Source organism: Muscardinus avellanarius (assembly GCF_963383645.1).
Source record: "Muscardinus avellanarius genome assembly, chromosome: 20".
Taxonomy (NCBI): Eukaryota; Metazoa; Chordata; class Mammalia; order Rodentia; family Gliridae; genus Muscardinus; species Muscardinus avellanarius.
Window position 1 is genome coordinate 9560114 of NC_137806.1, and position 27083 is coordinate 9587196.

The 27083-nt window shown below is 40.6% G+C and overlaps 1 protein-coding gene across 1 annotated transcript in view; it reads right to left on the reverse strand.

Moving 5' to 3' along the window:
- ZEB1 (zinc finger E-box binding homeobox 1) overlaps positions 1–27083 on the reverse strand; it is a gene marked incomplete at both ends in the record, with an annotated part of 163024 nt that overhangs the window by 26570 nt on the left and 109371 nt on the right. Inside the window, 1 exon segment of the mRNA XM_080717062.1 lies at positions 22896–23096. Coding sequence (XP_080573188.1) covers positions 22896–23096 — 201 coding nt within the window.

Genomic DNA, 27083 nt, shown 5'->3' on the forward strand with positions numbered 1-27083 from the left:
CTCCTGACGGTCACCATTCTAACTGGAGTGGCAATCAACACCCACACTGAAGTGTAGCTTTGGTTTGTATTTCTCTGATAAAGATGTGGAACATTTTTCACATATTTTTTGGTCACTGTATTTCTTCTTTTCAGGAATGTATAGTTCATTTGTCCATTTGTTGATTGGGTCTGGGTTTTTTGGTATTAACCAGAATATAAAGTTATTAATCCTGTCAGAAGAGTAGTTGGCAAAGATTTTCTCCCAATCTGTAGGCACTTTCTTTATACTCTTAATTGCTTTCTTTGCTGTGCAGAAGCTTTTTAATTTGATTCCATCTCTTTTATTAATTTTTAGTTTTATCTCCTGAGCTTTAGAGGTCTTAATGAGGAAGTTGATGCCTGTACCTATATGATGGGGTGTTGATCCTATTTTCTTCCAGCAAGTGCATAGTAAAATGGTGATTATAGATACTAGGTGTATTACTGATAAAATCACTTAAAAGTACAGTGTTTTACTAAAAATGTAAGGTTATGTAAGTTTATTAGCTCAGCTGAAGTATTACTCAATGAACACATTTAAAAACTTCACACTGTCCATAAAAATAACTTTTTGTGACTTTAAAATATATTAAAATGTACCTTCTTAAAAAAAGAAATAAAAGACCTAAATAAATGTACATATATATTCATAAACTGGGAAACTCAACATAGTAAAGGTGTGGGTTCTCCCCAAATTGACCTACAGACTTAACACAATTCAAATAAAAAAATCACAGCAGAATTACTTTTGATGTAGATGAGATTAGGAATTATAATGGTCTAAGCAATTTTGGCAAAAGCAAAAAAGCTGAAATAACATTCCCCAATTTTAAGATTTCCTATAAAGCTATGATAATCAGGACACAGAATCAGCAGAACAGGACCAAGTCAGACACAAAGCACGCATCAGACAAGCACCGAGTGCAAAGCCGCTCCACAGGCAGTGCTGGCCACTGGAGAGGGACACCGCAGCACACGATGAAGGTAACCAGCCGCAGCTCGTGACAACAGTCCAGAACGGGCCATGTGCCCAATGAAAAAGTCAAGCAAGCAAAGGTGAAAATCACGATGTTCTGAAATTTAAGAGTTTCGGACCTTAACCTAAAGCATGATGTCTAAAATAGAAAACCAATAAATGACTTCAAAATGAAAACTTTTGTTCTGAAAACTAGGATAAGAATGAGCAGGCAAGATACAAGCTGGAAAAAATATTTACTACAAATATGAAGGCCTTTCAAAACTTACTAATAACAAAGCAACTTAGAAAATATAACAGATGTCAAGAGACGCTTGCCCGAGGAGGGTGCAGAGAGGGCAAGTATGAAAACAAGCTCCATGTTGCTGACAGGAGGTAAATGCAAGTCAAAGCACATCTCTGTGACATCCTAGGGTGACCAGAGTGAACAAACAAAACGGCAAAGTGCTTGTGAAGACGTAGAGGAACTGGACCTTTACTGGTGGGACTGCGGAACCGCTGAGGTCTGGCAGTTTTTCTTAAAACATTAAATGTAGACTTAATATATGAGTCAATCCCACTTATCCTAGAAAAATGTGAATTTCTCATGTCTCCTAAAATAATTGTACACTAACGTTTATAGCAGATTCATTATCTCTACAAACAGGAAACAACCCAATTGTCCTTCAACAGGTGAATGGATAAACTGGCACATCCATACAATGGACTAGTGCGCATCATAAACAGGACCAAGTCAGAGATGCGTGCATGAGCTTGGATGGTGCCCAAAGGCCTTCTGAGCCAAGAGGTCAGGCCCAGATGTCTTACACCGTCTGTCCTTTGTTGTGGTGGTGGTGCTGGAGATGGAACCCAGGGGCATTCTACCTCCAAGCTACGTTCCCAGCCCGAGTTTTTAAAAATTCTTTATTTTGAAATAGGGTCTCACTGAGTTGCAAAGAGCCTAAGTAGCTGAGGCTGTCCTTGAACCACGATTTTCCTGTCTCAGCCTCCCAAGTGCCGGGATTACAAGCCACACCTGGCTCAAAGTCTTTATATTTTAATGACATTCCCCCAAGGAAAATGGGTTTGCCGTGCAGGGAGGGTGTGGTGAAAAGGAGCCACAGCCTTTCGCTTTTTGGTGGTGAAACTGTCCTTGTCTCTGTGGTGGTCACTACGTGGTGTTTGTATGTGCACGCAGATGTTAGAGCTGAACAGGTGCACATTAACAACAAAAGGTTGATTTTACTGTTAATTTAAAATATTCCTGAGTTGTTAACACTTAGAAAAAGAAATTACTTTTCTAATTCAAGGTATTATCTATCTCTTATAAAGAGGAATCTCAAAGAATGAGAATGTTTGTAGATTTTTAAAATTTTGATATTTTACTCTCATTTACTTAAGACACAGTTGATAATATCCAACAATGAATCTGAATTTAACCAATTAATAAAGGAAAAGGGAAGCCAAGCCCTGAAATCTGGATACTTTTAGAAAAACAAAAAAAAAAACGAGGCAGTGAGTAAGAGTAAAGGCTTCAGCCTGGGTTGAGATCCTGCATCTACCGGGTCACGACTGACCTTGGGAGAGTGTCATGAACTACTCTCATCCTAAGTTACAGCTGAGGAGTGAGGACATTAGCTTATGGAATCCATTAGGCTGAGAAGCCGTATCAAGTGTTTGGCCTGGTAAGTAGCGTACAGCAAAGCCCAATGTTACCATCATTAAATGGCTTTTAGAAATATATAATCATTGTTTTGAGACTATTATCTGTATTACATGTAGGATTTGGAGATAATCTTGTCTGAAACATTTTGACCTCAAATTAACTCATTAAATTTTAAGAGCAGGGTACAAGAAGATCGGCAGTTATAAGAATGATTTAATCACCCTACTGCTCCATTTACCCACTCATTATTTGAGAGCTTAAAGTGAGTCAGAAATTCTGCTAGGTGCTGAATACACAATTTAAAAGACTCCATCACTAACTTCGAAGAACAGAGTTTAGGGGGGACACAGTTTAACCGAGAGACACAAGTACACCCTCTTGGGTGCTACACCAAGATGCCACAGATTGCATAATACTCTCCACGGATTGTGTGGTCCTCTCCATGGATGGTGTGGTCCTCTCCTCAGATGGCGTGGTCCTCTCCACGGATGGCGTGGTCCTCTCCACGGATGGCGTGGTCCTCTCCCCGGATTGCGTGGTACTCTCCATGGATGGCATGGTACTCTCCATGGATGGCATGGTACTCTCCACGGATGGCATGGTACTCTCCTCGGATTGCCTGGTCCTCTCCATGGATGGCGTGGTCCTCTCCACAGATGGCGTGGTCCTCTCCACGGATTGCGTGGTACTCTCCTCGGATTGCCTGGTCCTCTCCATGGATTGCCTGGTACTCTCCATGGATGGCGTGGTACTCTGCACGGATGGCATGGTCCTCTCCACGGATTGCATGGTCCTCTCCTTGGATTTCATGGTACTCTCTGTGGATTGCGTGTACTCTCCGTGGATTGCGTGTACTCTCCACTGGATTGCGTGGTACACTCCTCAGATTGCCTGGTACTCTCCACGGATTGCATGGTGCTCTCACTACCTTTTTTTCCTAACTAAGCTGTTTGGAAGGCACTGATTTAACAAGCACTGGCATTTATTCTTAGTAAGACAGTGACAATGAATAAAATACTGTCATGTTCATTTTTAATCATCTATGTATTTTCCTTATCATTCTTTTTCTCTGCGCTAATAAGGAAATATAATAATTTACCCAAAAGTCTAATGATAAATAATCTGCCTGTATATAAACAAGCAGGCTATTATTTTTAACCACTAATTAGTGAAGCAGAATCTCTGAAGTTTCAGAATCACTTGTGTGGCTTATGGTAGTAGGGAGGTTAATGACATCACTTTCAGAGACTCATGGCTCGAATCTCAAACACACTCACCAGCAGCGACTCCAATAAACAACTCCCTGTCTTTGTCTACTTCCTCCTCTACAAAGTGGTGCTCAATAACCTGCCTAATTTTTATTTCAGCATGAATTAGGTCAGTATATGTAAAATACAATTTGAAGTAGAACTTGGGACAAGAGTGGATAATAAAGTTGGCTTGACTATTAGTCATGTTAGCTTATGGTTTCTGGATTTGAATACATTTTTCTCACAGGGGAGGTTATGATCTACAGAACGTTCCCTTGGCAAGATATTTAACCTGAGTCTCAGTTTCCTTTCTTTCTTTTTTTTTTTTAATAAAATGGAGCTAGCTGCTACCTTAGAGAGTTGTACTAAGAACTAAAAGAAATGCTGTTTGGGAAAGCAGTCAGTATTAGGCTGTACAGGACACACCGAATACGGTTTTCCTTTGTAAATGTGGAAATGTCTGGATTACAGCTCAATGTTTATTTACTGTGAAGACTTCTTAGTCCTCCAGTGATTCAGGAACGAGCAATGGCTCTCAAAATTGAAACCAGACCTGATAGAAAACTCATAATTAAAGGCAGAATAAGTCTGACTTATCCCCCACCCCCCAATTTCAAGGTATTGAGACCAGTTCTGAAGTGGTGGGTGGGAAAGTAAGCTGGCACCTTCCAGTGTGGAGGCAGAACAAAAGAGAACAAAGACCCTGGTCAGCATCAGACCTTCTGCTGGGCAGGCGAAGAAAGTGTACAAAGATCACCCATCCAGGACCTAGGAAACGCATTTTCTTTCTTTGTGGTACTGAGATTAAACCTAGGGGTGTTCTATCTCTGAGCTACACTCTCAGTATTATTTTTTATTTTGAAACTGGTCTAAGTTGCTGAAGGCCTTACTAAATTGGTGAGGCTCTCTTCAAACCTGCAATCCTCCTGTCTCAGTCTCCCAGGCACTAGGATTACAGGCATGTGCCACCCTGCTCACCTAGGATACGCATTTTCTATTATGTTTCAATATTTTTCCTTGTTCTGTTACTGTTATTAAAATATTTTTGAAAATTCCACATTTTTAGATACATACACAAAACTCAAAGAAGGATTTTTTGCTTAATTTTACTCAGGACTTTACATCCTGAAGAGCTTCACTTTATTTATTTACTTTTATTGGTGCACTGCAATTGGACATCATGAGAGACCAGCACACATGCAAACCACTTGGGGGACCTCCTTCTGCACCCCACTCCTCCCTCTCTGTGCCAGCGAGGCTGGTGGTGATACCTTCACACAGGGAATTGTTAAAAACTTCTTAATTTTACAGAGAAGTTACAAAAATACCTGCAACTAGCTATCTCTAAAAAAGACCCTCTGGTATAATCGTAGTACCATTACATAAAACATGAAATTAACAGTACTTCATCGTGTAGGTTATTTTATATAGAAGCTTTAAACTTGAAAGCACGAGGAGTCTTCAAAACAGGTGTCTCAAAGTAAAGGTTGTGTAAACTTAAAAAGGTTTAACTGACACAGCCTGGGAGCGCTGGGCTGAACCACAAGATCTTGCAAGACGAATGCAGGCTGGGACACTGGCAACTCAAACTTCTCTCGCCACAAAAACAACTTAGAGTTGATGGAATTTTCAGACAATGGCACGTAATTTTCCTAGAAATGTTGCTTATTTTTAATAGTAAACATGCCCTCATTTAATATCTACATTAAAATGTTTCTACATAATCCTCTTTTAAGAACTTATGACTTAGCATTTCATCCAGATATAGGAATAGCTTTACAGGTATTATTATATACCTCTTAGTAGCATATTTTCAACCATAACTTAGCTCTCTGGTTTGCATATGCTGATCAGTGAAGACCAGCTCCACATGCCGGCTGAGCATCACTCACTACTTTGTTCAGTGTTTCTTCTTCTGTTCATAGCCCCACCCTTTTTTTCTTTTTTGTGGTACTGGTACTAGGAATGGAACCCAGGGGCCTTCTACCTCTGAGTTGCACCCTCAGCACTGTTTTTTATTCTTTATTTTGAAGCAGGGTCTAAGTTGCAGAGGGCCTCACTAAGGAGCCGAGGCTGGCTGCAAACCCTCAATCTCCAGTCTCAGCCTCCCAAGCACTGGGATTACAAGCCTGCACCTCCACGCCCATCTTGCTACAGCCCTTTAACTAGCTGACAGACACTGCGGCTTCGTGAGGTCAGCAGCGTAGAAGGGCCTTCGCTTCGTGACTCCTTGCTCACTTTCAAGTAGCTACATAGGAAACTCTTCATCGAGCAACTGGCTAAGATTCCTTCTGAAAACCTTACAGTTATTCTAGCTTCTCAGCAAATGCTCATCTTTTTTCAACAGCATACCATTTTTCTTACGTGTTTCTTGAAACTGTAAGTTATTTCAAGATACCCTATAGCTTTTTTCTTATTGAGCAGCAGTATATTATCTGAATGCACCAAAAAGTAAAGAAAACCAAGCAGCAGCACAACAGACAGGTGCATCACAGAACGGAACCTGGCAGCAGCGGCCGCACCGCGTGGCTCTCCTGCCGTACGGCAGCGTGGCTCTGGGTCTACAAAGCTCCTTTTGTGGTAACTCATGTTCTATTTGTGCTTCAGGTCCAGACTGGTCTAATTAACCACATCCAAACTGGCAAACACAATGTTTAAATTTTGCCACAAGGACTATATCTATAGGAGCCAAACATCAATGCAAGGATAGTTTTCTCATGAATCTCAAGTCCATGGCCTTAACTTTCATCTGAATACGTGGCTAAGGGCCACTTAAAGGGAACCCACTAAGTGAGTCACTAAGACTGACTAGCCCCTCTGTTCAGGAATCGCAGTTAGTCGACTGGACATTCTGAATCAGTGTTCTAGCAAGGAGTCTTGGCTGCCCGGAGCAAGCGGTGGTGCCGTGAACTTGCTGTGCACCTTTTCACGAGGAGACCTGAACTCTTGTAAGTAAAAGTGTACTTCTAACAAGCCAATACAAGAATTATCTTGATTTATGGATTTTGATGGCTGATACCGACACTGATATTTTACTTTGGTCAAAATTATTTATCCAAGAAATTCCAACTGATTTTATTGCTTTGTTCTGTTGTCCGAGCAAGACCAGTTTAAGCCCTAGGTGATATACAAACCTTTTTCTAATTAGGTGCGGTAAAGTATAGCCACTGCCACTTTATGTAGGTTTAGATATAGAGTTAATTTATGAAAATTATATAGCTTAACTGGAGAATTTTTGTGTGTGTGTGTGTGATGCTGAAGATTGAGCCCAAGGCACTCTACCTTCAAGCTATCCCCCAGCCCTATTGTTTAAACGGGAGCACTGTAATCATGGTGAGGTTCAGAGCAGTAGAGACCTTACGCACGCAACACTCGGTGGCCGCCCCCAGCTTCTGCCCTGCTCAATAGATTGGCATTGATACTTTTGTGTACACACATCGTGTGCACTAAAGTGTTGCCTCATCCGCTGCCCTCTCCGCTGCCCCTCCATCACTCCATTAGGATTTCTCTTTGTCCAGAGTCTCTCTTTTTAATCCCAATTTCTCCATAGTATCTATATATTCATTTTTGTGACTAATCTTACTTAGCACAATATTCTCTAGTTCCATCAATTTTTCTGCAAATTACATAATTTTGATCTTTATGACTGATTATAATTCCATTGTGTGTACAGCCCATACTTTTGTAAACCCTCCATTGGTGGAACCTAGGCTGGTTCTGTAATTTGCCCTAGCCCATCTTTTATCTGTAGACAGGATCTCACTAAGTTGCTGAGGCTGGCCTTGAATTTGTGATTCTCCTGTCTCAACCTTCCAAGTACTGGGATTGCAGGTGTGCATGCATGACAACCTGGATTGGAGAATTTATTTTCTTTGTAGTTTTAAGTCATTTTCAGTGACTGAGAAAGTTTTCTACAACACAATGCATGTCAAACTATGGCTCAAATGAAAATGTGCCAAGGCAAGGCCATGTGCAGCTCTGAGTGTTCCATGAGCTGGGTATCAAATTTACCATAGCATTTGGTCAAATATAACTCTTTAGATAGTTAATACATCATACAAATTAGAAATTGTTAATATTTACTATGCTGATTTTATTAATTTTATTTATTCACTTAAATTCGTTCCAATTGTTACACATAGTTGAGGCTACTCTAGAAGAGATTTTATTGTATATATCTCTTGGGTGTGTGTTCCTGAAGATTTAGGCCAGAGGCATTTTCCTTCGAGCTACATCCCCAGCCAGTTTTTATTTACTTGGAAACAGGGTCTCACTAGGTTGATGAGTCGTGCTGCTTTCTGAGGCCGCCCTCAAGCTTGTGATCCTCTCGTCTCAGCCTCCCCGCACTGAGGTTACAGGTGTGCCCCACCACGCCCAGCTCCGTATCCCGTATCTTTATTAATGCTTCTTCCTTTCCATTAATCTACATTCCTTCTTTTATCATATCCTTTCTGTTGAGAAAGTTTTCCTTTAGCTACATCTAGGGTAGGTTTGCTGGTGACAAACTCTTAGTGTTTCTTTCTCTGAAAATTTCCCGGTACTTAATATTTCTTAATTCTTGAAGCATATTTTCCATTTTAAAAGTGCTTTGCACTCTGCTGGCCTGCAGTCTCTTCAGAACAATCACTGTCATTTGATGTCTCTCCCTGGAAAGGTGTAATTTCTCTCTCTGCTTTTACTTCCCTCATTTATAGTTTTCAGAAGTTTGACTATAAGGTTTCTTCTTCACATGGGTTTTTTCAAGGTTTATCCTGTTTGGGATGTAGATTTATGTCTTGCCAAATTTTAGAAAATTTCAGCTACTGTTTAAAGAACTGTGTAAAGCCATTTTTTCTGAAATAAGGCATTTATTTTTATTTTTTGAGGTTTCAGTTACTTTATTTTTATTGGTGCATTTAAGTTATATATCTTAATGGGATACAAGATAGTGGAGGCACACATGCACACGGCGCTAAATTAGCCCTTTCCTAATTCCCACCCACTCCTCCCACCCCTGGCCATGTTTGGATAGTGGGAGACTGTAATGTGTGTGGATGTGCATCACGTACATTAGGGAATTTTCCTTCTTCCCTCTTCCCCATCCCCCTCAGTTAGGTCGCCTTATCTGTTCATCTGGAGTTTCTCTGATCACCTCTTTTCTTAGCTTCTGCATTAGGGAGAATTATTTTTTACTTTTGTTCCTGACTAATCTCACTTAGCATAATTTTCCCCAGTTCCATCCATTTCCCTGCAAATATACTTTTGTTTTTCTTTATGGCCGAGTAAAATTCCATTGTGTACATATCCCATGGATTTGTAATCCATCCATCTGTTGATGGACATCTTGGCTGGTTCCATAGTTTAGTAGTTTGGTTTCCATTCTTTTGGGCAGATGCCCAGATGGTATTGCTGGATCATATAGTAGGTTCCTTTCCATCCTTCTGAGGATCCTCTGCACTATTTTCCAAAATGAATGCACTATTTTGCAATCCCACCTACAAGGTATTAGAGTTCCCACTTCTCCACTTCCTTGCCAGCATTTGTTGTTGTGTTTTTAATAACTGCCATTCTAAATGGAGTTAGGTGAAATCTTAAGGTAGTTTTGATTTGCATCTCTCTGACTGCTAATGATGTTGGACATGTTTCATACACTTATTGGCCATTTGAATTTCTTTTTTTTTAATGTCTATTTAGTTCACTTGCCCATTTTTTGATTGGGTTGTTTTCTAACAGTGAGTTTGAGTTTTCTGCATATATATAGATATTAGTCTTTTATAGAAGTAGTTAGCAAAAATCTTCTCCCATTCTGTTGCCTTTTTTTTTTTGGTGGTACTGGGGTTTCTGGAAGCCCTTCTACCTCCGGGCTACACTCCCAGACCTATTTTATATATTTTTTGGAAACAGAGTCTCTTAAGCCAGCATGGCTGGCTTCGAGAATCTGCGTGATCCTCCTGTCTCTGCCTTCCAAGCGCGGGGATTACAAGCATGCGCCACCACGCCTGGCTCTTTTTTTGTTGTTGTTGTTGGTGGTGGTACTGGGGTTCCTGGAAACCCTTCTACCTCTGGAATATGCTCCTAGACCTATTTTATATTTTTATTTGGAAACAGGGTCTCTTAAGCCAGAGAGGCTGGCTTTGAACCTGCAGAATCCTCCTGTCTCCGCCTCCCAAGAGCGGGGATTACCAGCGTGCGCCACCGCGCCCGGCCCTCTGCTGAGGGTCTTGATAGTTTCCTTTGCTGTACAAAAGCTCTTTAGTTTAATGCAATCCCACGTATTGATTCTACTTTTAATTTCTTGTGCCTTTGAGATCTTGTTGAGAAAGTTTTTACCTGTGGCTATGTGTTAAGTGTTAGACATATGCTCTCTTCAAGGAGCTGCAAGGTCTCTGGTCTGATGTCCAAGCCTTTGACCCATCTTGAATTTACTCTTGTGCAGGTTGAGAAAGTGGTGTTTACTTCCATTTTCATGCATATGATTAACTAATTTTGCCAACACCATTTGTTGAAGAGGTTATCTTTTTTTGCAGCATACTTTTTTGGCCCCTTTGTCAAAAATCAACTGGCTGTAAGTGTGTGGATTTCTGAGTCTTCTATTCTGATCCATTGGTCTATGTGTCTGTTTTTGTGCCAGTATCATGCTGTTTTTATTCTGGCTTTGTAGTATAGTTTGAAGTCAGATATTGTGATGCCTCCTACATGGTTCTTGTTGCTGAGAACTACTTTCGCTATTCTGGAATTTTTTGTTGTTGTTCCAAATTAAGGACTGATTTTTCTATGTATTTGAGGAATGACCTTGGTAATTTTTATGGGTATTGTGTTGAATATGTAGTCACTTTTGGAAGAATGGCCATTTTGATGATATTTATTTTGCCTATCCAAGTACATGGAAGACCTTTCTATCCCCTAGGTCTTCTTCGACTTCTTTTTTCAATGTTTTTTAATTTTCTTGTAGAGGTCTTTTTTTTTTTTTTTGTACTGGGTATGGAACCCAGGGGCATTCTACCGCTGAGAGACACCCCCAGCTCTATTTTTTTATTCTTTCTAAATTCAAAACAGGGTCTCACTCAGTTGTGAAGGGCCTAGCTTAGTAGCTGAGGCTGTTTGCAAACTGTGACCCTCTCGTCTCAGCCTCCCGAATGCTGGGATTACAAGCGTGTGCCACCATGTCTGGCTTATAGAGGTCTTTTATCTCCTTGGTTAGGTTTATTCCTAAGTATTTTATTTTTTTCTTGTGGGATATCCTGAGTGAATGTGTTTTCTGGATTTCCTTTTCAGTGTGTTTATGGCCGGCATACAGAAAAGTTCTGGATGCCTTTTTTCTTGTGGGACATCCTGAGTGGACGTGTTTTCTGGATTTCTTTTCGATGGGTTTATGGCTGGCATACAGGAATGCTCCGGACGCTTTCTGGCCCCGCCCGCCTCTCGCTTCCCTCCTGGGATGTGACTGTGAACACCAGAGCTGGAGGCTGCGGAGCCTCGGCTCCTTCCTCCGCTGTTCGCTCTCTGCTCGGGTTGGCGAACCCTCTTCCTCTGTCCACTTCTGCGGTTCTCTCCTCTGTTCTTCCACTCTGCAACTCAGTCGGCCTACTGAAGTTTTCTTTTTTTTGCTTTAGTTATTGTGTTTTTCATCTGTTTTATTTCCATTGGTGCTTCCTTAACATTGTCTATGTCTTTGCTGAGACTTTCTGTGCTCTGGTTTCCAGTCACATCCACAAGTGCTTGCTGGAGCATTTTTACCATGGCTGCTTCGAAATCCATGTCAAGTAACATCAGTGTCACTTCAGTGTTGGTGTCTGCTGACTGTCTTTTCTAATTCAAGTTGACATTTTCTGGTTCTTGAAATGACAGGCAAGTTTTGAATGAAATACTGACATTTTAGTTATTATTCAATGAGACAGAGACACGACAGGAGCTCACCCTCTGCCTGTTTTAGCAGGCTCTGGTGGCAGGCTCTGGCGAATCAGGAACACATCCTCCCATTATTGGCAAGTGGGAGAGGAAGTCCAGGGCCCTCTCCTAGAGTCCGCTGCCTGCCTGGGAAGAGGGCTGCTAGGGCCTTCCACCTTCACCAAGGCTGAGGGAGCCCTGTCCCTTCTGTGTGGTGCTGAAAGCCTTGGCTCTGCACCAGCTGTCTTGGACACCCCTCAGCAGGAGCAGGGAGGGATGCCTTGTTAGCACTAGGTGTGCGGGGACAGATGCCCAGGCTTCCAGGATGGTCTCCACTGGCAGGAGAGAGAGGAAAGGCTCTCTTCTCCGACATGCCTGAGCGTGTGCCACTCCCCATTCCATGATGAAGGGTGTCTAGGCTCCCACCCAGCCTTTACTGGTGGGGAGGAAGATGAAAGCTGAATTTTTCTGTGGTATTTGGCTTCAGTAAAGCAGTTGTCTAAACAGTTTCGTCTTAGAAGGATACCTCTTTCCCAGTCTTTTGCTAGAGAAATTTTCTTGAGTTTTTTTGTGTGTCCATGTGCCCATCTATACATTACACCTTTCAGAGACTTAATAAAATTGTTTTTATTTTTTAATTTTTTATTTAATTAATTTTATTTATTTATTTATGGTACTGGGGATGGAACCCAGGGGCCTTCTACCTCTGGGCTATACTCTCAGACCTGCCTTTTTTTATATTTTATTTGGAAACTGGGTCTCTTAAGCCAGGTAAGGCTGGCTTCGAACCTGCATGATCCTCCTGTCTCAGCCTCCCAAGCACAGGGATTACAAGTGTGTGCCACCACACACGGCATAAAACTGTTTTTATTTTTAATGATCAACATACATTAATTATGCACATCGCTGGGTTTCGAGATCGTGCTCTGATCATGTCAACTCTCCCTTTCCTCTCTCGTGCTCCCTCTCCCCTTCCCATTCTCTCAGAGTCCCTCTTCTACTAGCAAGTCTTTTTTTCCCTTCATTTTGCACAGGAGAGAAAAATGTGTGATATTTGTATCTGCCTTATTTTGCTTAACGAATAACATTCACAGTTCTATTTTCCTGAAAATGACAGTTTCATTCTTATTTATGGCTGAATAATATTCCATTGTATGTTTGTGTGTGTGTGTGTGTGTGTATGTGTGTTGATTCCAAGACTTGGTTATTGTGAATATGACACAATAAACATGGGTATACATAAGACTTCTTATATTTTTTGTCTTACATGTAATTCTAAAAAAGTTTTAGCTGTGCTTAGCAGAATGAAGAGGAAAAAGTATCTACTCCATTTTTCAGAAATCTCTATAGTTATTTTTAAAACAGTTCATAAAAGGTTAGCTGATTGCTTTAATTTACAACTTCTTAGACGGCTTATGCATAAGTTAAGAAACTTTAGTGGTTTTGTGTGTGTGTGTGTGTGTGTGTGTGTGTGTGTGGTACTGGGGATGAAACCCAGGGATCTTCTACCTCCGGGCTACACTCCCAGACCTATTATATAATTTTTTAAAATTGGGAAACAGGGTCTCCTAAGCCAGCACGCTGGCTTCAAACCTGCCACTGTGTGCCACTCCTCATACATGATGAAGGGTGTCTAGGCGATCCTCCTGTCTCCGCCTCCCAAGTGCGGGTATTGCAAGTGTGCACCACCATGGCCGGCCTAATTATATATATATATATATATATATATATATATATATATATATATATATATAATTTTTTGGGGGGTGGTACTGGGGTTCCTGGAAGCCCTTCTACCTCCGGGCTACACTCCCAGACCTATTTTTACATTTTTATTTCATTTTTATTTGGAAACAGGGTCTCCTAAGCCAGCACCCGCGGCTGGCTTCGAACCTACGCGATCCTCCTGTCTCCGCCTCCCAAGCGCGGGGATTACAAGCGTGCGCCACCACGCCCGGCATTAGCTTATATATTTTAAAGTACATTTACAAAGTACAGAAAGAATGTCACATAACCAAAGATGAATATATAAATTTAGACAATTTAAAATCCAAATAGTAGCAGCTAGATAAAACAAGAAAATTATTCACAATAATCTATAATTTTTATATGTTGTATCTTTAGTTATAATCCTATCTTCATTCCTAACATTTAAAAAAGCGTGTTTTATCATTTTTATTAACCAATTTTCCACTAGCCTTTTCAAAGAACCAACTTTTAATGTTTTATCTGTACCCCTCGTGTAAGGTGATAAGGTATTTTACCACTGTGTTATTCTTCCCCCAGTTCCACACCTGCAGTGTAATCATGAGAAAATAATCAAACAAATACAAACTGAGGATTGTTCTACAAAATGTCAGGCTAGTACTCCTAAATATCGTCAAAGTCATAAAAAACAAAAATTGAGAAACTATTAAAGTCCAGAGGAAACTAAAAGAACTATATATGATGTGATACCTTGGACTGGATCCCAGAACAGAAAGAGGTTACTATGGTAAACCCAGTGAGATATAAATAAAGTCTGGGGGTTAAAGAAATATTTAGTCTTTTAATCTCTAGTGAAATACATTTCTTGTTCATTGAGGTGTTCCCTCTAGTATCTCTAACAAAGGTTTGTACTTCTCATATGGTCATACTCATCTATTATTTTAAAATTCGGACTGATCTATAGGGATGGCTTTAAATTTACTATTTTGTCTTTTTATGCCTTTATTGCTTTACTATAGTCTCACATCATAACGTAGGTCATAGTGATAGTGACGTAATGCACACAGCACTGGGTGGGGTCTCCCTGTCCCCGCCCCCACGCACCGCACCGGTATTCCCACACAGGGACAGAGGTCAGTGGAGCATTTCCTTCACTGGCCTTCCTCCCTCCTCCCTTATCTGGAGTCCCTCTGCTATTCCAATGGCTCCTTAGCTTCTGCATAAGAAAGAAAACATGACCCTTCACCTCTGTGACAGCTAATTTCACTTAACATAATGTTCTCCCAGTCCTTCCATTATCCTTCAAATGGCATAATTTTATTCTTTTTTGCCAAGCAGAATTCCATTGTGTGTGTATCCCATGATTTTGTGATCCATTCATATACTGATGGACACCTAGATTGGTTCTATAATTTGGCTATTATGAATTGTACTGTTATAAATATGGATTTTGGGCCGGGCGTGGTGGACACGCTTATAATCCCCGCGCTTGGGAGGCGGAGACAGGAGGATCGCGCAGGTTTGAAGCCAGCCGCGTGCGCTGGCTTAGGAGACCCTGTTTCCAAATAAAAATGTAAAAATAGGTCTGGGAGTGTAGCCCGGAGGTAGAAGGGCTTCCAGGAACCCCAGTACCACCGAAAAAAAATATGGATTTTGTGATACTTTTATTGTACAGGTTCATGATAATAGAATGCTGAATGAAATTGTTCATATTATACTTGATTGTATTTATTTTATTGTTCTTTCTTTTACTGTACATTAATCATACACCGTAGTGGAATCCAAGGAGACAGAGCCATAGCCTCTGCATCCCACCCCTCTCCCTTCTCCCTCCCCATACGTGGTGGTGCTACTTCATAGATGGACATAACATCTCAATTGTTTCCTTCCTTTACTTTGTTACCCGCCCTCCCGCCTCCCTTCTGCAAATCCCTTCCACTACTCCATGGAGCATTGTCCTCATGAATCTTAAGTCCCATACGTTTCCCATTTTCTCTCTGGCTTCCATAGGAGAGAAAACAAAAGACTCTTGGACTTTCTGATCTAACTTAGCATAAGGGTACACTATGTCTTGATTAGAGAGTTTAATCAATTTACATTTAAATTGATAGGTAAGAACTTTTAATTTTCATTTTGTTAACAGTTTTTATTGTTTTGTAGTTCTTTTGTTCCTTTCTTCCTTTATTTGATGACTTTATCAAAATGGCACTTTTGGTTACATTCTTTTGCATATTTACCATAAGATTTTCCTTGAAATTACCATGTTTACAGAAACCATCTTTATTTTAAACTGATATCAAATTAATTTTTACTACATACAAAGTCTATACTTTTATTTTCCCTTCCCTATTTTATGCTATTGGTGTCATAATCAACATTTTTTATGTTATAAATTCATTAAAAATTATTTTATTTATATTAGTACTTTTGTCTTTTAAAGTTTATACTGGAGGTAAAACTGATTTATGCATCACCACGGCAGCATCAGAAGTACTGTGAATTCAAATATGTATTTACCTTTACCAGTGAGTTTTATGCCTTCATATGCTTTCACATTGCTAATTAGTGTACTTTCGTTTCAACATGAAGAACTATCTTTAAAGCAGGTCTTAAAGGTGTTGAATTTCTCACCTTCTGTTAGTATGGGAGTTTTAATATCTTCTGCATTTCTGAAGACAGCTTTGCTGGGTATACATATTTTTGATTGGCAGTGTTTCTTTTAGTACTTTGAATATATTCTATTTTATCTCATCTGAAAAAATTTCTGCTTACAAATCTGCTTATAGTCTTATGGAGTTTCCCTTGTTTAAGATGAGTCACCTCTTTTTGATGCTTTCAGTGCTTTCTTCTGACATTTTCCTAAATGTGTCTTGGTGAAGACCTCTTTATGCTCACTCAATTGTGGTTCTTTGGTCATTACAGACATAAATGTTCATTTCCTTCCCCACATTTGTGAAGTTTTGTGTTATTTCCTAAACAAGTTTTCTACCCTTTTTCCTTCTCTGCTCCCGCTGGGGCTCCTGTAACGCGCACACTGGCTCACTTGATGCTGCCCCATCAAGTCCTGTGCGCCTTCTTCACTCGTTTCTTATTGCTTCCTTGGACGGACACCTTTAAATGCTCCACCTTCAAGTTTCCCGGTTCTCCCTCTGCCTAATTCAGTGTGCTACAGAAGTTCTCTACTGAGGTTTGAATTTCAGACATTGTTTTTTTCAGTTCCAGAATTTACGCTCAGCTCTTTCCAGACGCTATTCACCTGCTGAACTTCTAGTTTTGTCCACGCGTTGTTTCCCTGATTTTGTGTTCTCGCCTGTGTGCTGCAGTAGCTCCCTGAGCTTTGAGATGATCATTTTCAGTGTGTTGTCATGTAACTGTAGATCATCATTTCTTTGGGGTTAACAACTTAAGTTTTATTTAGTTCTTTTGATGGTGTCTTTGAGTCTTAATATTCCTTGGTTGCTCACATTTATGTCTGGATAACTAAATAAATAGTTTCTTCCTTCAGTCTTTTCTGATTGGCCTTTAGAGAGAAAGGCTATCTTAATCTATTCTTGTTATGACAAAATAACTGAGACTGAATACTTTTTAAAGAAAAGAAAGTCCAAGAACCAAGGTGCCAGAAAATGTGGTGTCTTATGAGGGCCCGGTCTCAGCTTCAAAGATGATAATGCTCTGGAGGGGGTTGATACTGTGTCCTCACATGATGAAAGATAAAAAGGGCTAGCGAGCTCCTTCAAGGCCTTTTATACATCACTAACTCCATTCATGAGGGTTCTGCCCTCATGGCCTCAGCACCCCCTAAAGGCCCCATCTCTAAGCACTGTTGCATTAAGGATTAAGCTTCAAAATTTTGGAGGGGACATAAATTTTGAGACCAAACAAAGGCCATCAGAGAAATCTGGCTAGAGATTGTGGTGGTCTTGCAGACCTTTTTTATGGCTACACCAACTGTAAGTTTCAGGGTCATGTGGCCCTACAAAGCCAGGTCTGATGCTGAGGGCCTGCTGTTTATTTTTCCTAGGGCAATAATGAGCTGGTTGCTAAGACCATTTCTTCTTTCTAGATCTGTGGGTGCTCCATGCTGGCCACATACAGGAGCCCCCGGGGTACTGTATATGGAGGGCATGTTGGGGGGGCAGAATCAGCTGGATGGCCATGTGAACAGGTGAGTTTTCTGGGGGTTCACAGATGGTCTCTTGGTGGAGTCCACTATCCAGTTAGCAGGAGCCGCAGCTGGCCACCAAGCGGCATGCACTCCGCGCCCTGCTCCTAGCTGCAGCCAGATGGTCTAGCCATGCAGATCCCTCAGTGCTCTGCTCCTTGCTCCCGTGTCTCTCTGGGGAGTATTGCTGGCCAAGGGCCCCTCTTGGTAATGAGCTCGTGTCACCCGGGGGAAGGCAATGCGGGCAAGGTGAATCTGCTCCTCTACCCTCTTGGGCGCATCCACTGCTGGTGCATGCTTCACTGCGTCCAGGTGCTGGGGTCTCAGACTCAGAGCTCTCTCCCTCAGGGAGTTCACGTCTGTGAGTGGCCACAGAACTGTATTCTGTGGAAGGAAGAGGGACGGGACCTCCTATTCTGCCGTCTCGTTCCCTCCACGCTCCTATTGATCCCTCTTGAGCTTTGTTGGGTTTCTTGAGTCTATAGTCTGCTGTCCATCGATTCTGAAAAACACTTAGTCATTATTTCTTCAAATATTGCCACAACCCTGCTCCCTGTTCTGGAAATCAAGCCATCTATGAAGCTTTCATGTCTCTTTCCATATTTTTCTATGTCTGAGTTTTACTTTGTGTATTTTCTCTCTGCCTTCTAATTCACTGTTTCTTTCTTTAACTCTGTTTGACTTGCCATTAAATTCCTCATTTGAATTTTGAAGTTCTATTACTATATTTTACTTTTATAAGTTTCATTAAGTTCTTAAAATCTACTGATTATAGCTTATTCTATTATAGCAGCTAATTTCAAATTTGTATCTTTTCTCTTTAAAAATGGCAAGACATTCATTTTATAACCTGAATCATGTTCTTCCCTGCATTGGTTCAGAAACAAAGGAGCCAAGTGACCAGAGACTGAAGTTCTAAACTTGTAAAAAACAAAAGGCCAAGTGACCAGTCACAAAGGGGCCAAGTGACCAGAGACTGAAGTTCTAAACTTTAAAAAACAAAGGGCCAAGTGACCAGAGGCTGAAGTTCTAAAGTTGTAAGCCAAAATGAATCTTCCCTCTTTAAGTTGACTTCTCTCAGATCTTTTATCACAATAGCAAAAAGCTAACACACATATCGGGGGAAGACCTAGTATTAAATTCTTTGGTGGTCCTGGCCTTTGTTTCCTCTCAGGGTCTTGAAAAGCACGTCTTAGACAATCCTGGCCTGGCGAGTCTCCGCAGGGACAGAGTCCTCTGTGATCTGCCCTACTCACCACTACCTCTACGGTTCCTAGCTTCACTTAGATTTTGACATGTTATCGTATTACTGGCTCCTTAGCTCTTGAGAGCTTCGGAGAACATTTACTTTTATTTTTAATTTACTTAAATATAGCATCATTAGTTATTTTCAGCAAAAGGCAGGCCCACATAACCTGCTTCACTCTACTCCAAGAGCCTCGCTTTCTACACAGAGCCTCGCTTTCGATTTTTCACCTTTCTCCCTCACCTAGCTCCTGCACTCTGGTCTTCCCAGATCCATCGTTTTCCTGTGGTACCAGGGGTAGAACCCAGGGGTGTTCTTCCTTTGAGCTACATCCTAGCCCTATTTTATTTTTAATTTTGAAACAGGGTCTCGCTAAGTTTCTGAGCACTGGACTTGAACTTGTGATTCTCATGCTGGGACTACTGGTGTGCACCACCACGCCCAGCCCACCACATCTATTTCCAAATACATTATCAGTGATGTTCTTCTCACAGTTTCTATGATAAAGTTCAACTTCCTTGACTTAGTACACAAAGCACTTCATATATTTTCCCTTGTTTACTTCTTTGATCTTATTTTCTGTGAGCCTTGTTTGCTTAAGCTTCTATGGCTTTACACACGGTGCCTTTATATGAGCTCTGTTTACTAGCCTCTCTCAGTTCATTTGATAACAAGACCACCACCTTCTATACAGACTCAAGAAAGTCTTATGTATTCTACCTCCTATGTGTCTTTCAAATATCTCTCTTCAATCAAATTCTTCAAATTGGGTTTTATATATATAAATATATATATATATATACATATTAAATTTAAATAGAGATTTATGTCAACAAATATTATCAGAACTATTATACAAACTGGATTTGTTTTTTATTTTTCTTGTATATCTTTGTAATTGTTTGTTAACATTACAGATGTACAACTTTAACAGAATAACCTAAACAATGTTTTGATAGCCGTTACCTGAAAAATAGCCTATAATATTGACCCCTATTCATTAAAAAGGATTGGTGAAACTAACCATCTTGGTGCCCAACAACTGAGACTTACAGAACTGCCAGGAAATAAAAGAGATAAGAAGAAAACGACCAGTATTTTGGCCCTAGCCCTCCTAGGTCAAATAGGAGCCAGGGGGAGCCCACACTAAGGCTCCTGTAACTCCAATGAGTCATCCGACCCCCAAAGCAGGGAGATTTACATAAAGGTCCAGAGACTGGAAGCCAACAGCACAGACTCTGCAAAAAGGAGGGTCACTGGACAGAATGTCCCCTATGCTTCAAGGGAAGCAAATGGTCAGCAAGACCGTGACCCATCCTGGCTGATGTCACAACTGTAGAAGAAAAACCTTACAGATTCTCTCGAAGTAACTCTGAGAAATCTTAACTGGTCTTAACAGAAACCTTTATGTTTGCCCAACATTGGGCTAACTACTTGGTCTTCAACACCCAGCAGGAAAGTATGACAACAACAAAAAAAGTGTGCAATTCTGGGGTAAAAGAAGAGTCATACTCATGGAGCCATTTAAAAGACCACCCACGTAATTTAACTAGCTATCTTCTGATTTTGGCTCCCCCTTATATTCTAATTATAGTTTATAATGATACTTCTGCTTTTAGGCTCACAGAAGAAATATAAAATGGCATTGATGCCCAAACCTTCTGAATCTTTATAAAATGCTATAAAGTTAATAAACCTGTCCTTTTTGAGGTTTTGCAGGTCCAGGACCACCTGACACCATAAAAAAAAATTCCTATTTCTTTAAGAACAACAAAGGATGATGGTCTATAACTAGTAAACCCTGACCTTCCTATGACTCCTGTAGACCAGGCAGGACAAGACTTGTGGTCCCTAGGCAGGCAGGGCCTTCGCCCCTTGTCAGCACTGAAGAAGCTATAGAAGATGGACTTTTGACCTTCATCAACTCTTAAGGTTAAGGGACTGAAGTCTGGAGGGGAAATGAGGTAGGATAGGAGAAATAAAATATTAGGTATAAAGGAGACAAACTGGGAGGAAAAAAAATCTAATCTAGAAACATCATAATCCTTAATTCCACCTTAAAAGGTCTGTTCTATCTTAGGTATAAGCCTCAAGAGGCCCACAGCCTTAATCACAATGGTCTCTCTCCCCATCTGAGGTTCTTGAGATGCTTAGTAAGCAAAGGAAAATAAGGAAGGTCACCCAGTCACCACCCTGGGAATTTGAGGATTAAGAGGAAATCTAACTCCCCAGCCCTGTTGTACAACCCTACCCAACCCCTAATGGGAGTCCTATAAAACAAGAACTGTAAAACCCTAAGAGCCTGCTTCTACATTCTCCCTTGAATTTGTATTCTCACTTTCCTAAATAAATTTCTTTGTCTCTGAAAAAAAATCTTCTAGGACTTCTCAGCCCTCTGATTCAGATGTCTCTCTGATGTTCCCACATAGCTTTAAATTAATATATACACCAAACTGTGGTAGATTTGTAACTTATTTATTGTTCTTTCCTATTAAGCTATAAACACTTTTTGTATAAATAAAGTCTTACTCAAATTTGCACCTCTACTTCTTCAGAAATTACTGAATGAACAAATGAACCACACTACAAAATGAGAGGCTGATTATCCCAAAGTCCCCAATTAAACTGTAGTTCCAATCTTTGACACCTGTGTCTACTATTTGGAATGTTTCTAAGCTCTCTATTTAATTATTCAGATTCTCTACCTGCACGCTATTGACCCAGATTCCCCGGCCTTAGTTTTGTTATACTATCTAGCTGGTCTTCTTGAGCTTGATTTGATAGGTAGCTTCTTTGACTGGCCTTGGATTTGACCTCTTTCCATGCTTTTTTCCACTTTACTGATGTCCTTGTTCCTGATCCCTGACCTCTCTAACTCACAATATCTACCACTTCCATATCCTCTAACAAATAAAGCTGGTGCTTAAATCTTGGCAAGATAAGCTAAATAACTAGTCTGTCAGAAAAGTAGAAACGAGGAATGTTGCAGCTAGAATGTCTGGCCTCTCCACTTGGCGGATGAGAGCAACTGACCCTTCAGTGCTACTTGCTGAAAGGGCAGCAGACCAAGGGCCTCCTTGCTTCTCTGTTCCTTCCACTAAGCCACACTTTGCTTGAGTAAAAGCAAAGATTTTCCTCTAGCAAAAAATGTAAAGCAGCCGGGTGTGGTGGCGCATGCTTGTAACACCAGCATTTGGGAGGCTGAGACAGGGGGACTGTGGTTCCCCGATAGGCTCAGCTACTTAGTGAGGCCCTCTGCAACTCAGTGAGACCCTGTTTCAAAATAAAGAGTAAAAAGCAGGGCAGGGGGTGTAGCTCGGAGGTCAAATGCCCCTGGGTTACCCCCCCAAAAAAAATTAAAGCAAGTGAAAGGACCACATTATTTAGAGGATTCTAACATACAGAGAGGCTAACAAATGTTAAACACATTCCTATAACTTATCTGTGTTTAATATTTTTGCAGAATGAATTATAACTTTATTATACTAAATACTGTTTACTAGTTTCTAAGGAGATCCTTCATTTGGCGGGGGGGTGGTGGTGTCACAATATGAAATTAAAGGTAGACTCAATTATATCAACAAGCTGATCCTGGCTAGAAAAAGCTACTAAAATTCAATATATTGTGTGTATTGTACAATAGGTCAGGACAACTTAGTCATTTTGCTTCATAACCTACTTTTTAATAAATACAATACCTACTATTGATTAACACACAAATACATTTTTCTTTTCTTTTGCAGCACTGGGATGAAACCCAGGGGCATTAAACCTCCAAGCGACACTCCCAGCCCTATTTTCAGTCTTTATTTTGAAACAGGGTCTCACTAAGTAGCTGAGGCTGGCCATGAACCTGTGATTCTTCTATCTCAGTCTCTTAAGTACTGGAATTACAAGCGTGTGCCACCACACCCGGCTCCATTTTCTGTTCATTTTAACTATTCATCCAATTTATCTTTTTAGTTAATCTATTTGTTTAAAACAGAATCAAGCAAGTACAGTGTTCTAAAGTGTCCAGCTCACCACCGTCTTCCCAGCAGGCCTGCGCGTCCCCGGCTCTCTCGCTAATTCCTGATAGTGCTGTCTGGCCCGCGGGCAGGTCGTCCTCCGGCACGCCGCCGTCACAATCCGCTGCATCTGTGACGCTTTCTTCTTCCACAATGTGGAGTTTGTCTTCATCATCTGAATCTGAATTTGTTTCTACCACAGTATTATAATTTGTAACTGCAATACAAATAAGAAACAAATAATCAAAACTAGTGTAAAAATCAGTTTCTCTACCTCAGAAAAATATAAGTTTACAAATGAGTCTTAAAATGTGCTGTAATTCAATAATGCTTTTTAGACCATAATATATAAATACCTAATATGACAGCACACACATATTGATGACCAAAATGACAGTCAACATCTATGCTCACTAAACAAATGTTTTATAAATACTCACTAATTCCCACAACTTTACAATGACACTATGAACCAGAGCGCTACCACCCACTATTTAATGTTCCTACTTCATGGGTGTGAACACCCCAAACCAGAGCCGGTGACCTGTCCAAGAGCCACAAGTAGGAAGCCACAGGGCACGGCCGGACCCACTGCCGGTGCCCCCACTGCTGGTGCCCTCTGCTGTGCTTTTAAGCCAAACAAACATTCTCTCCAACTGTAACAAACCTATTGTAGACAGTGCTGCTTCTGTACAACTAGGGCTTCGAATTTTAAAGCATTACAACTCAAGAAAAGAGGCCATCTTTCCTAATAAAACACCATTACATCATCAACTATACCACAAGAAAAGTTGTCAATTGACCTCATGTGTTTCATATTAACCCCACACTGACTCTAGGAAGAATCAACTAAGTTAGTCAAATTTCTGTGCCATGAAAGTATTTAAATAATGGTTCTCAGTCCATAACTTTGGAAGCAATAATTGACATTCAGAAGTTTTCAAATGGGTACTATTTCCACAATTTTTCATGAAATCGAATACCAGCATTATAAAATCATTACTATTTGGAATGACTTCTACAGCTCATAGAAGCCAAAATGATAGTTGAGAATAAAAATTCTCTAAGCCAAGTAATTTAACAAACAATATTTCCTTCAGAGTCTTTAAAATGATCAGTCTAATGAGGTGATTGTGTGCACTTTAGAAGGCCTGGTCACTAGACCATCTTTTCCACTATTTGCAGAGTGATTCCTACTTGCCAAAATTGTGAGAGGAAGAGGAAGGGAGAAAAAGGAGCTTTGCTTTGTCTAGTTAAGCAACAATCAGGGCCAGTTACGCTCCCCTCACCTCTGTAAACTTTCAGCAGTCCTTGAAAGAAAAAGAAAACAATCACCTTAATGCTTAAACGAGATGAATACACACACACACACACACACACACACACACACACACACACACACACACACCAGGGTTGCTTTTATACTTTGGGAAGACCTTCTTTGTCCAAAAAGAATTACTTGTCCAAAAGAATTACTGCTAGATTCATATTAAAAATTCTTCAATACCTTGAGTTATAAAAATATCATTTGTTGTGTTGATACTTAGCATGAATAAATTTTTCAGATCTTTCCCCAAGAACATATTATTCTTGCTCTTATTACAAAATACATCCCCATTGTAAAAAAAAAAAAAGAACCCAGACAGTACAAAGCACAGAATAAGGGCACCCCTATTTTCCTTCTTCAACTGGTTCCATGAAGGTGAAACAGGAAAATGCGCTGTCTTAATGGACCATGTAGGTGTGCCCCTCTTCTATCTGACTGTGACACAACCTCACTGTACACCTGCACGCAGCTCATATTCAATGCGAGCCTTTCTCCTCATACGCATGTCCACGTCTACTTAGCAACGTCCATTAGCATCACCCTGAGTGTTTTGCGAAAGTTCAGTGTTTGCCACTTTATAACACACCTGGAGACATTTCTGCCTCAGTACATCATCGGTGTCTCTAAGGCCTCATTTTTCTCTGGAGGCTACACATCATTCCATGTACTTAATTTAACCAATAATCTACCGACTCAATTTAGTTTGCTTTCGGTGGTAAGCATTAACAACAATGTTACAATAAGTTTTCTTCCAAGTACGTATTTGGTCATTTCTTAAATATATTTATGAGCTAGATTAGTAGGCGTGGAATTGTTGCTTTGAAGGGAAAACTTAAGTAGATACTGTGAATTGACTCCACACTGCTTTTGAAAATGTTTCCACCAACATTATCTAAGAAAGTCTGTTCAACATTTTTTTATTTTGAAACAGGGCCTCACTAAGTTCCTGAGGCTGGCCTCAAACCTGTGATCCTCCTGTCTCAGCCTCCCTAGGACTGTGATTACAAGTGTGGGCCACCAGGCCGGCTACATTATACATTTAATGCATCTATGTCTAGAGGATTTGGAGCTTGAGAATTTCCACCAGGTTACTGGGCCTCAGGACACCCTGGCTGTGTGTCAAAACTGGCCTGCATGCTTCTGTTTTCACGGAGTTCTGTCCTGCCTCATCAACAGAGCTTGGCAGAGCCCTTGCAGATGGCTTACCGCTTCCCAGGACTCCAGCAAAACCACTTCCTGGCCCCGGAACAAGCTGCCATTGTGACGCTGAAGATATGTCAGATATATAAAACACACAGACTGCACACAGTTTATAGCTATCATGTGAATCTCCCCAGAGTGTGTGTGTGTGTGTGTGTGTGTGTGTGTGTGTGTGTGTGTGTGTGTTTTGGTGGTACTGGGGTTCCTGGAAGCCCTTCTACCTCCAGGCTACACTCCCAGACCTATTTTATATTTTTTATTTGGAAACAGGGTCTCTTGATCCAGCTGAGGCTGGCTTCGAACCTGCGCGATCCTCCTGTCTCTGCCTCCCAAGCGCGGGGATGACAAGCGTGCACCACCATGCCTGGCCCCAAAGTGTGTTTTAATATGTGGCATAAAACTGGAACCCCCCCCCAAAGTAATACATTTCATTGGCTATGATGGATAAAATACCAATTATTATTTCCTAAGAGTTTTTCATACTGTTCTTAGTTTTACAGTCACCTCACTAAAAGAGCAAACTGCTTTTATTGATTACTATAATTTAGATCTAACAGTCAAATTTCTGTGTGTTTTTAGGTCTATCTTTAGTTTGTGAATCATTAGAACTAATTTTAAATAAAGCATTGCTGTCGAAAGCACAGAGAATAATGCAGGTCCTGGGTAAATTCTCGTAGGCAGTGAAGTGTGAGCTATCTTGACTTTCTTCCCTTTTACCTCCATACTTTTAGACACCCGTGAGACGAGTGCTCTACCCCCAGCACCAGTGTATTCTTCTTTACTGAGCTGATATAATACTGTACTTCATTTAGGATATGCATACAAGTGTGATGACCACATTAGGACAGTCAGATTTTCCACATTCTCAAGTATTACCACTTGCATGTGATGGGCACTTTCAAAGTCTTCTATTTTTTCAAGTGTGTAGTTAATTGTTACAGACTACAATTACCCTCTTCTGCTAATATAGGACCTTAGAATCCCCACCCAAGTTTATTTTGGTACCCATTCCCCACTCTAACAGTGGTGTATTCTTAATGACCACAGGTAATCACTGATTTTGAGTTTTAATTAAAATAACAAAATATCAAGAAAGCAAGAATAAAAGAAGACAGATAAGGCAGTGTTTTTCAAAGCTTTAAACATAGCCTACAACACCCAATATAAATGTAAATTTCAAAGGTAAATGGTAAAGTTTTCAGGGCATTCTTACCATCACTGAATGAGGTTAAGAACACTGAGTTCTCAGTGGTAGTTTTGGTAGTATTTGCTAATCTTTAATGCATCAGGTGACTGCAAACCCAGTGAGGACTGTGGCAGTGAGTTTGCTGGGACAGCCGCTGCCATCACTGCCATCATCTTACTGAATCTTTGCAGCATCTCCTAAGAAGTAGGTACCGCTAGCTCTCTTTTTAGTAGATGGCAAAAAAAAAAAAAAAAAAACCTAAGAAATTTGTCTGAGGTTACATGGCTATCAAGTTGTGGCGCTGGACTCATACCCAGGCCTGCCTGATTCTACAGCTCACACATTAGTAGCTGAATTACTGATGAGAATTCTTAAGTTTGCGTTTAGCTTATTTTGGGGCCCTGGAGTTCCACATTTAATATTTGCCACTGGAAACATTTTCAAATAACTAAGGAATCTTAACCACTAGAACGTCATAATTACAAACTGTA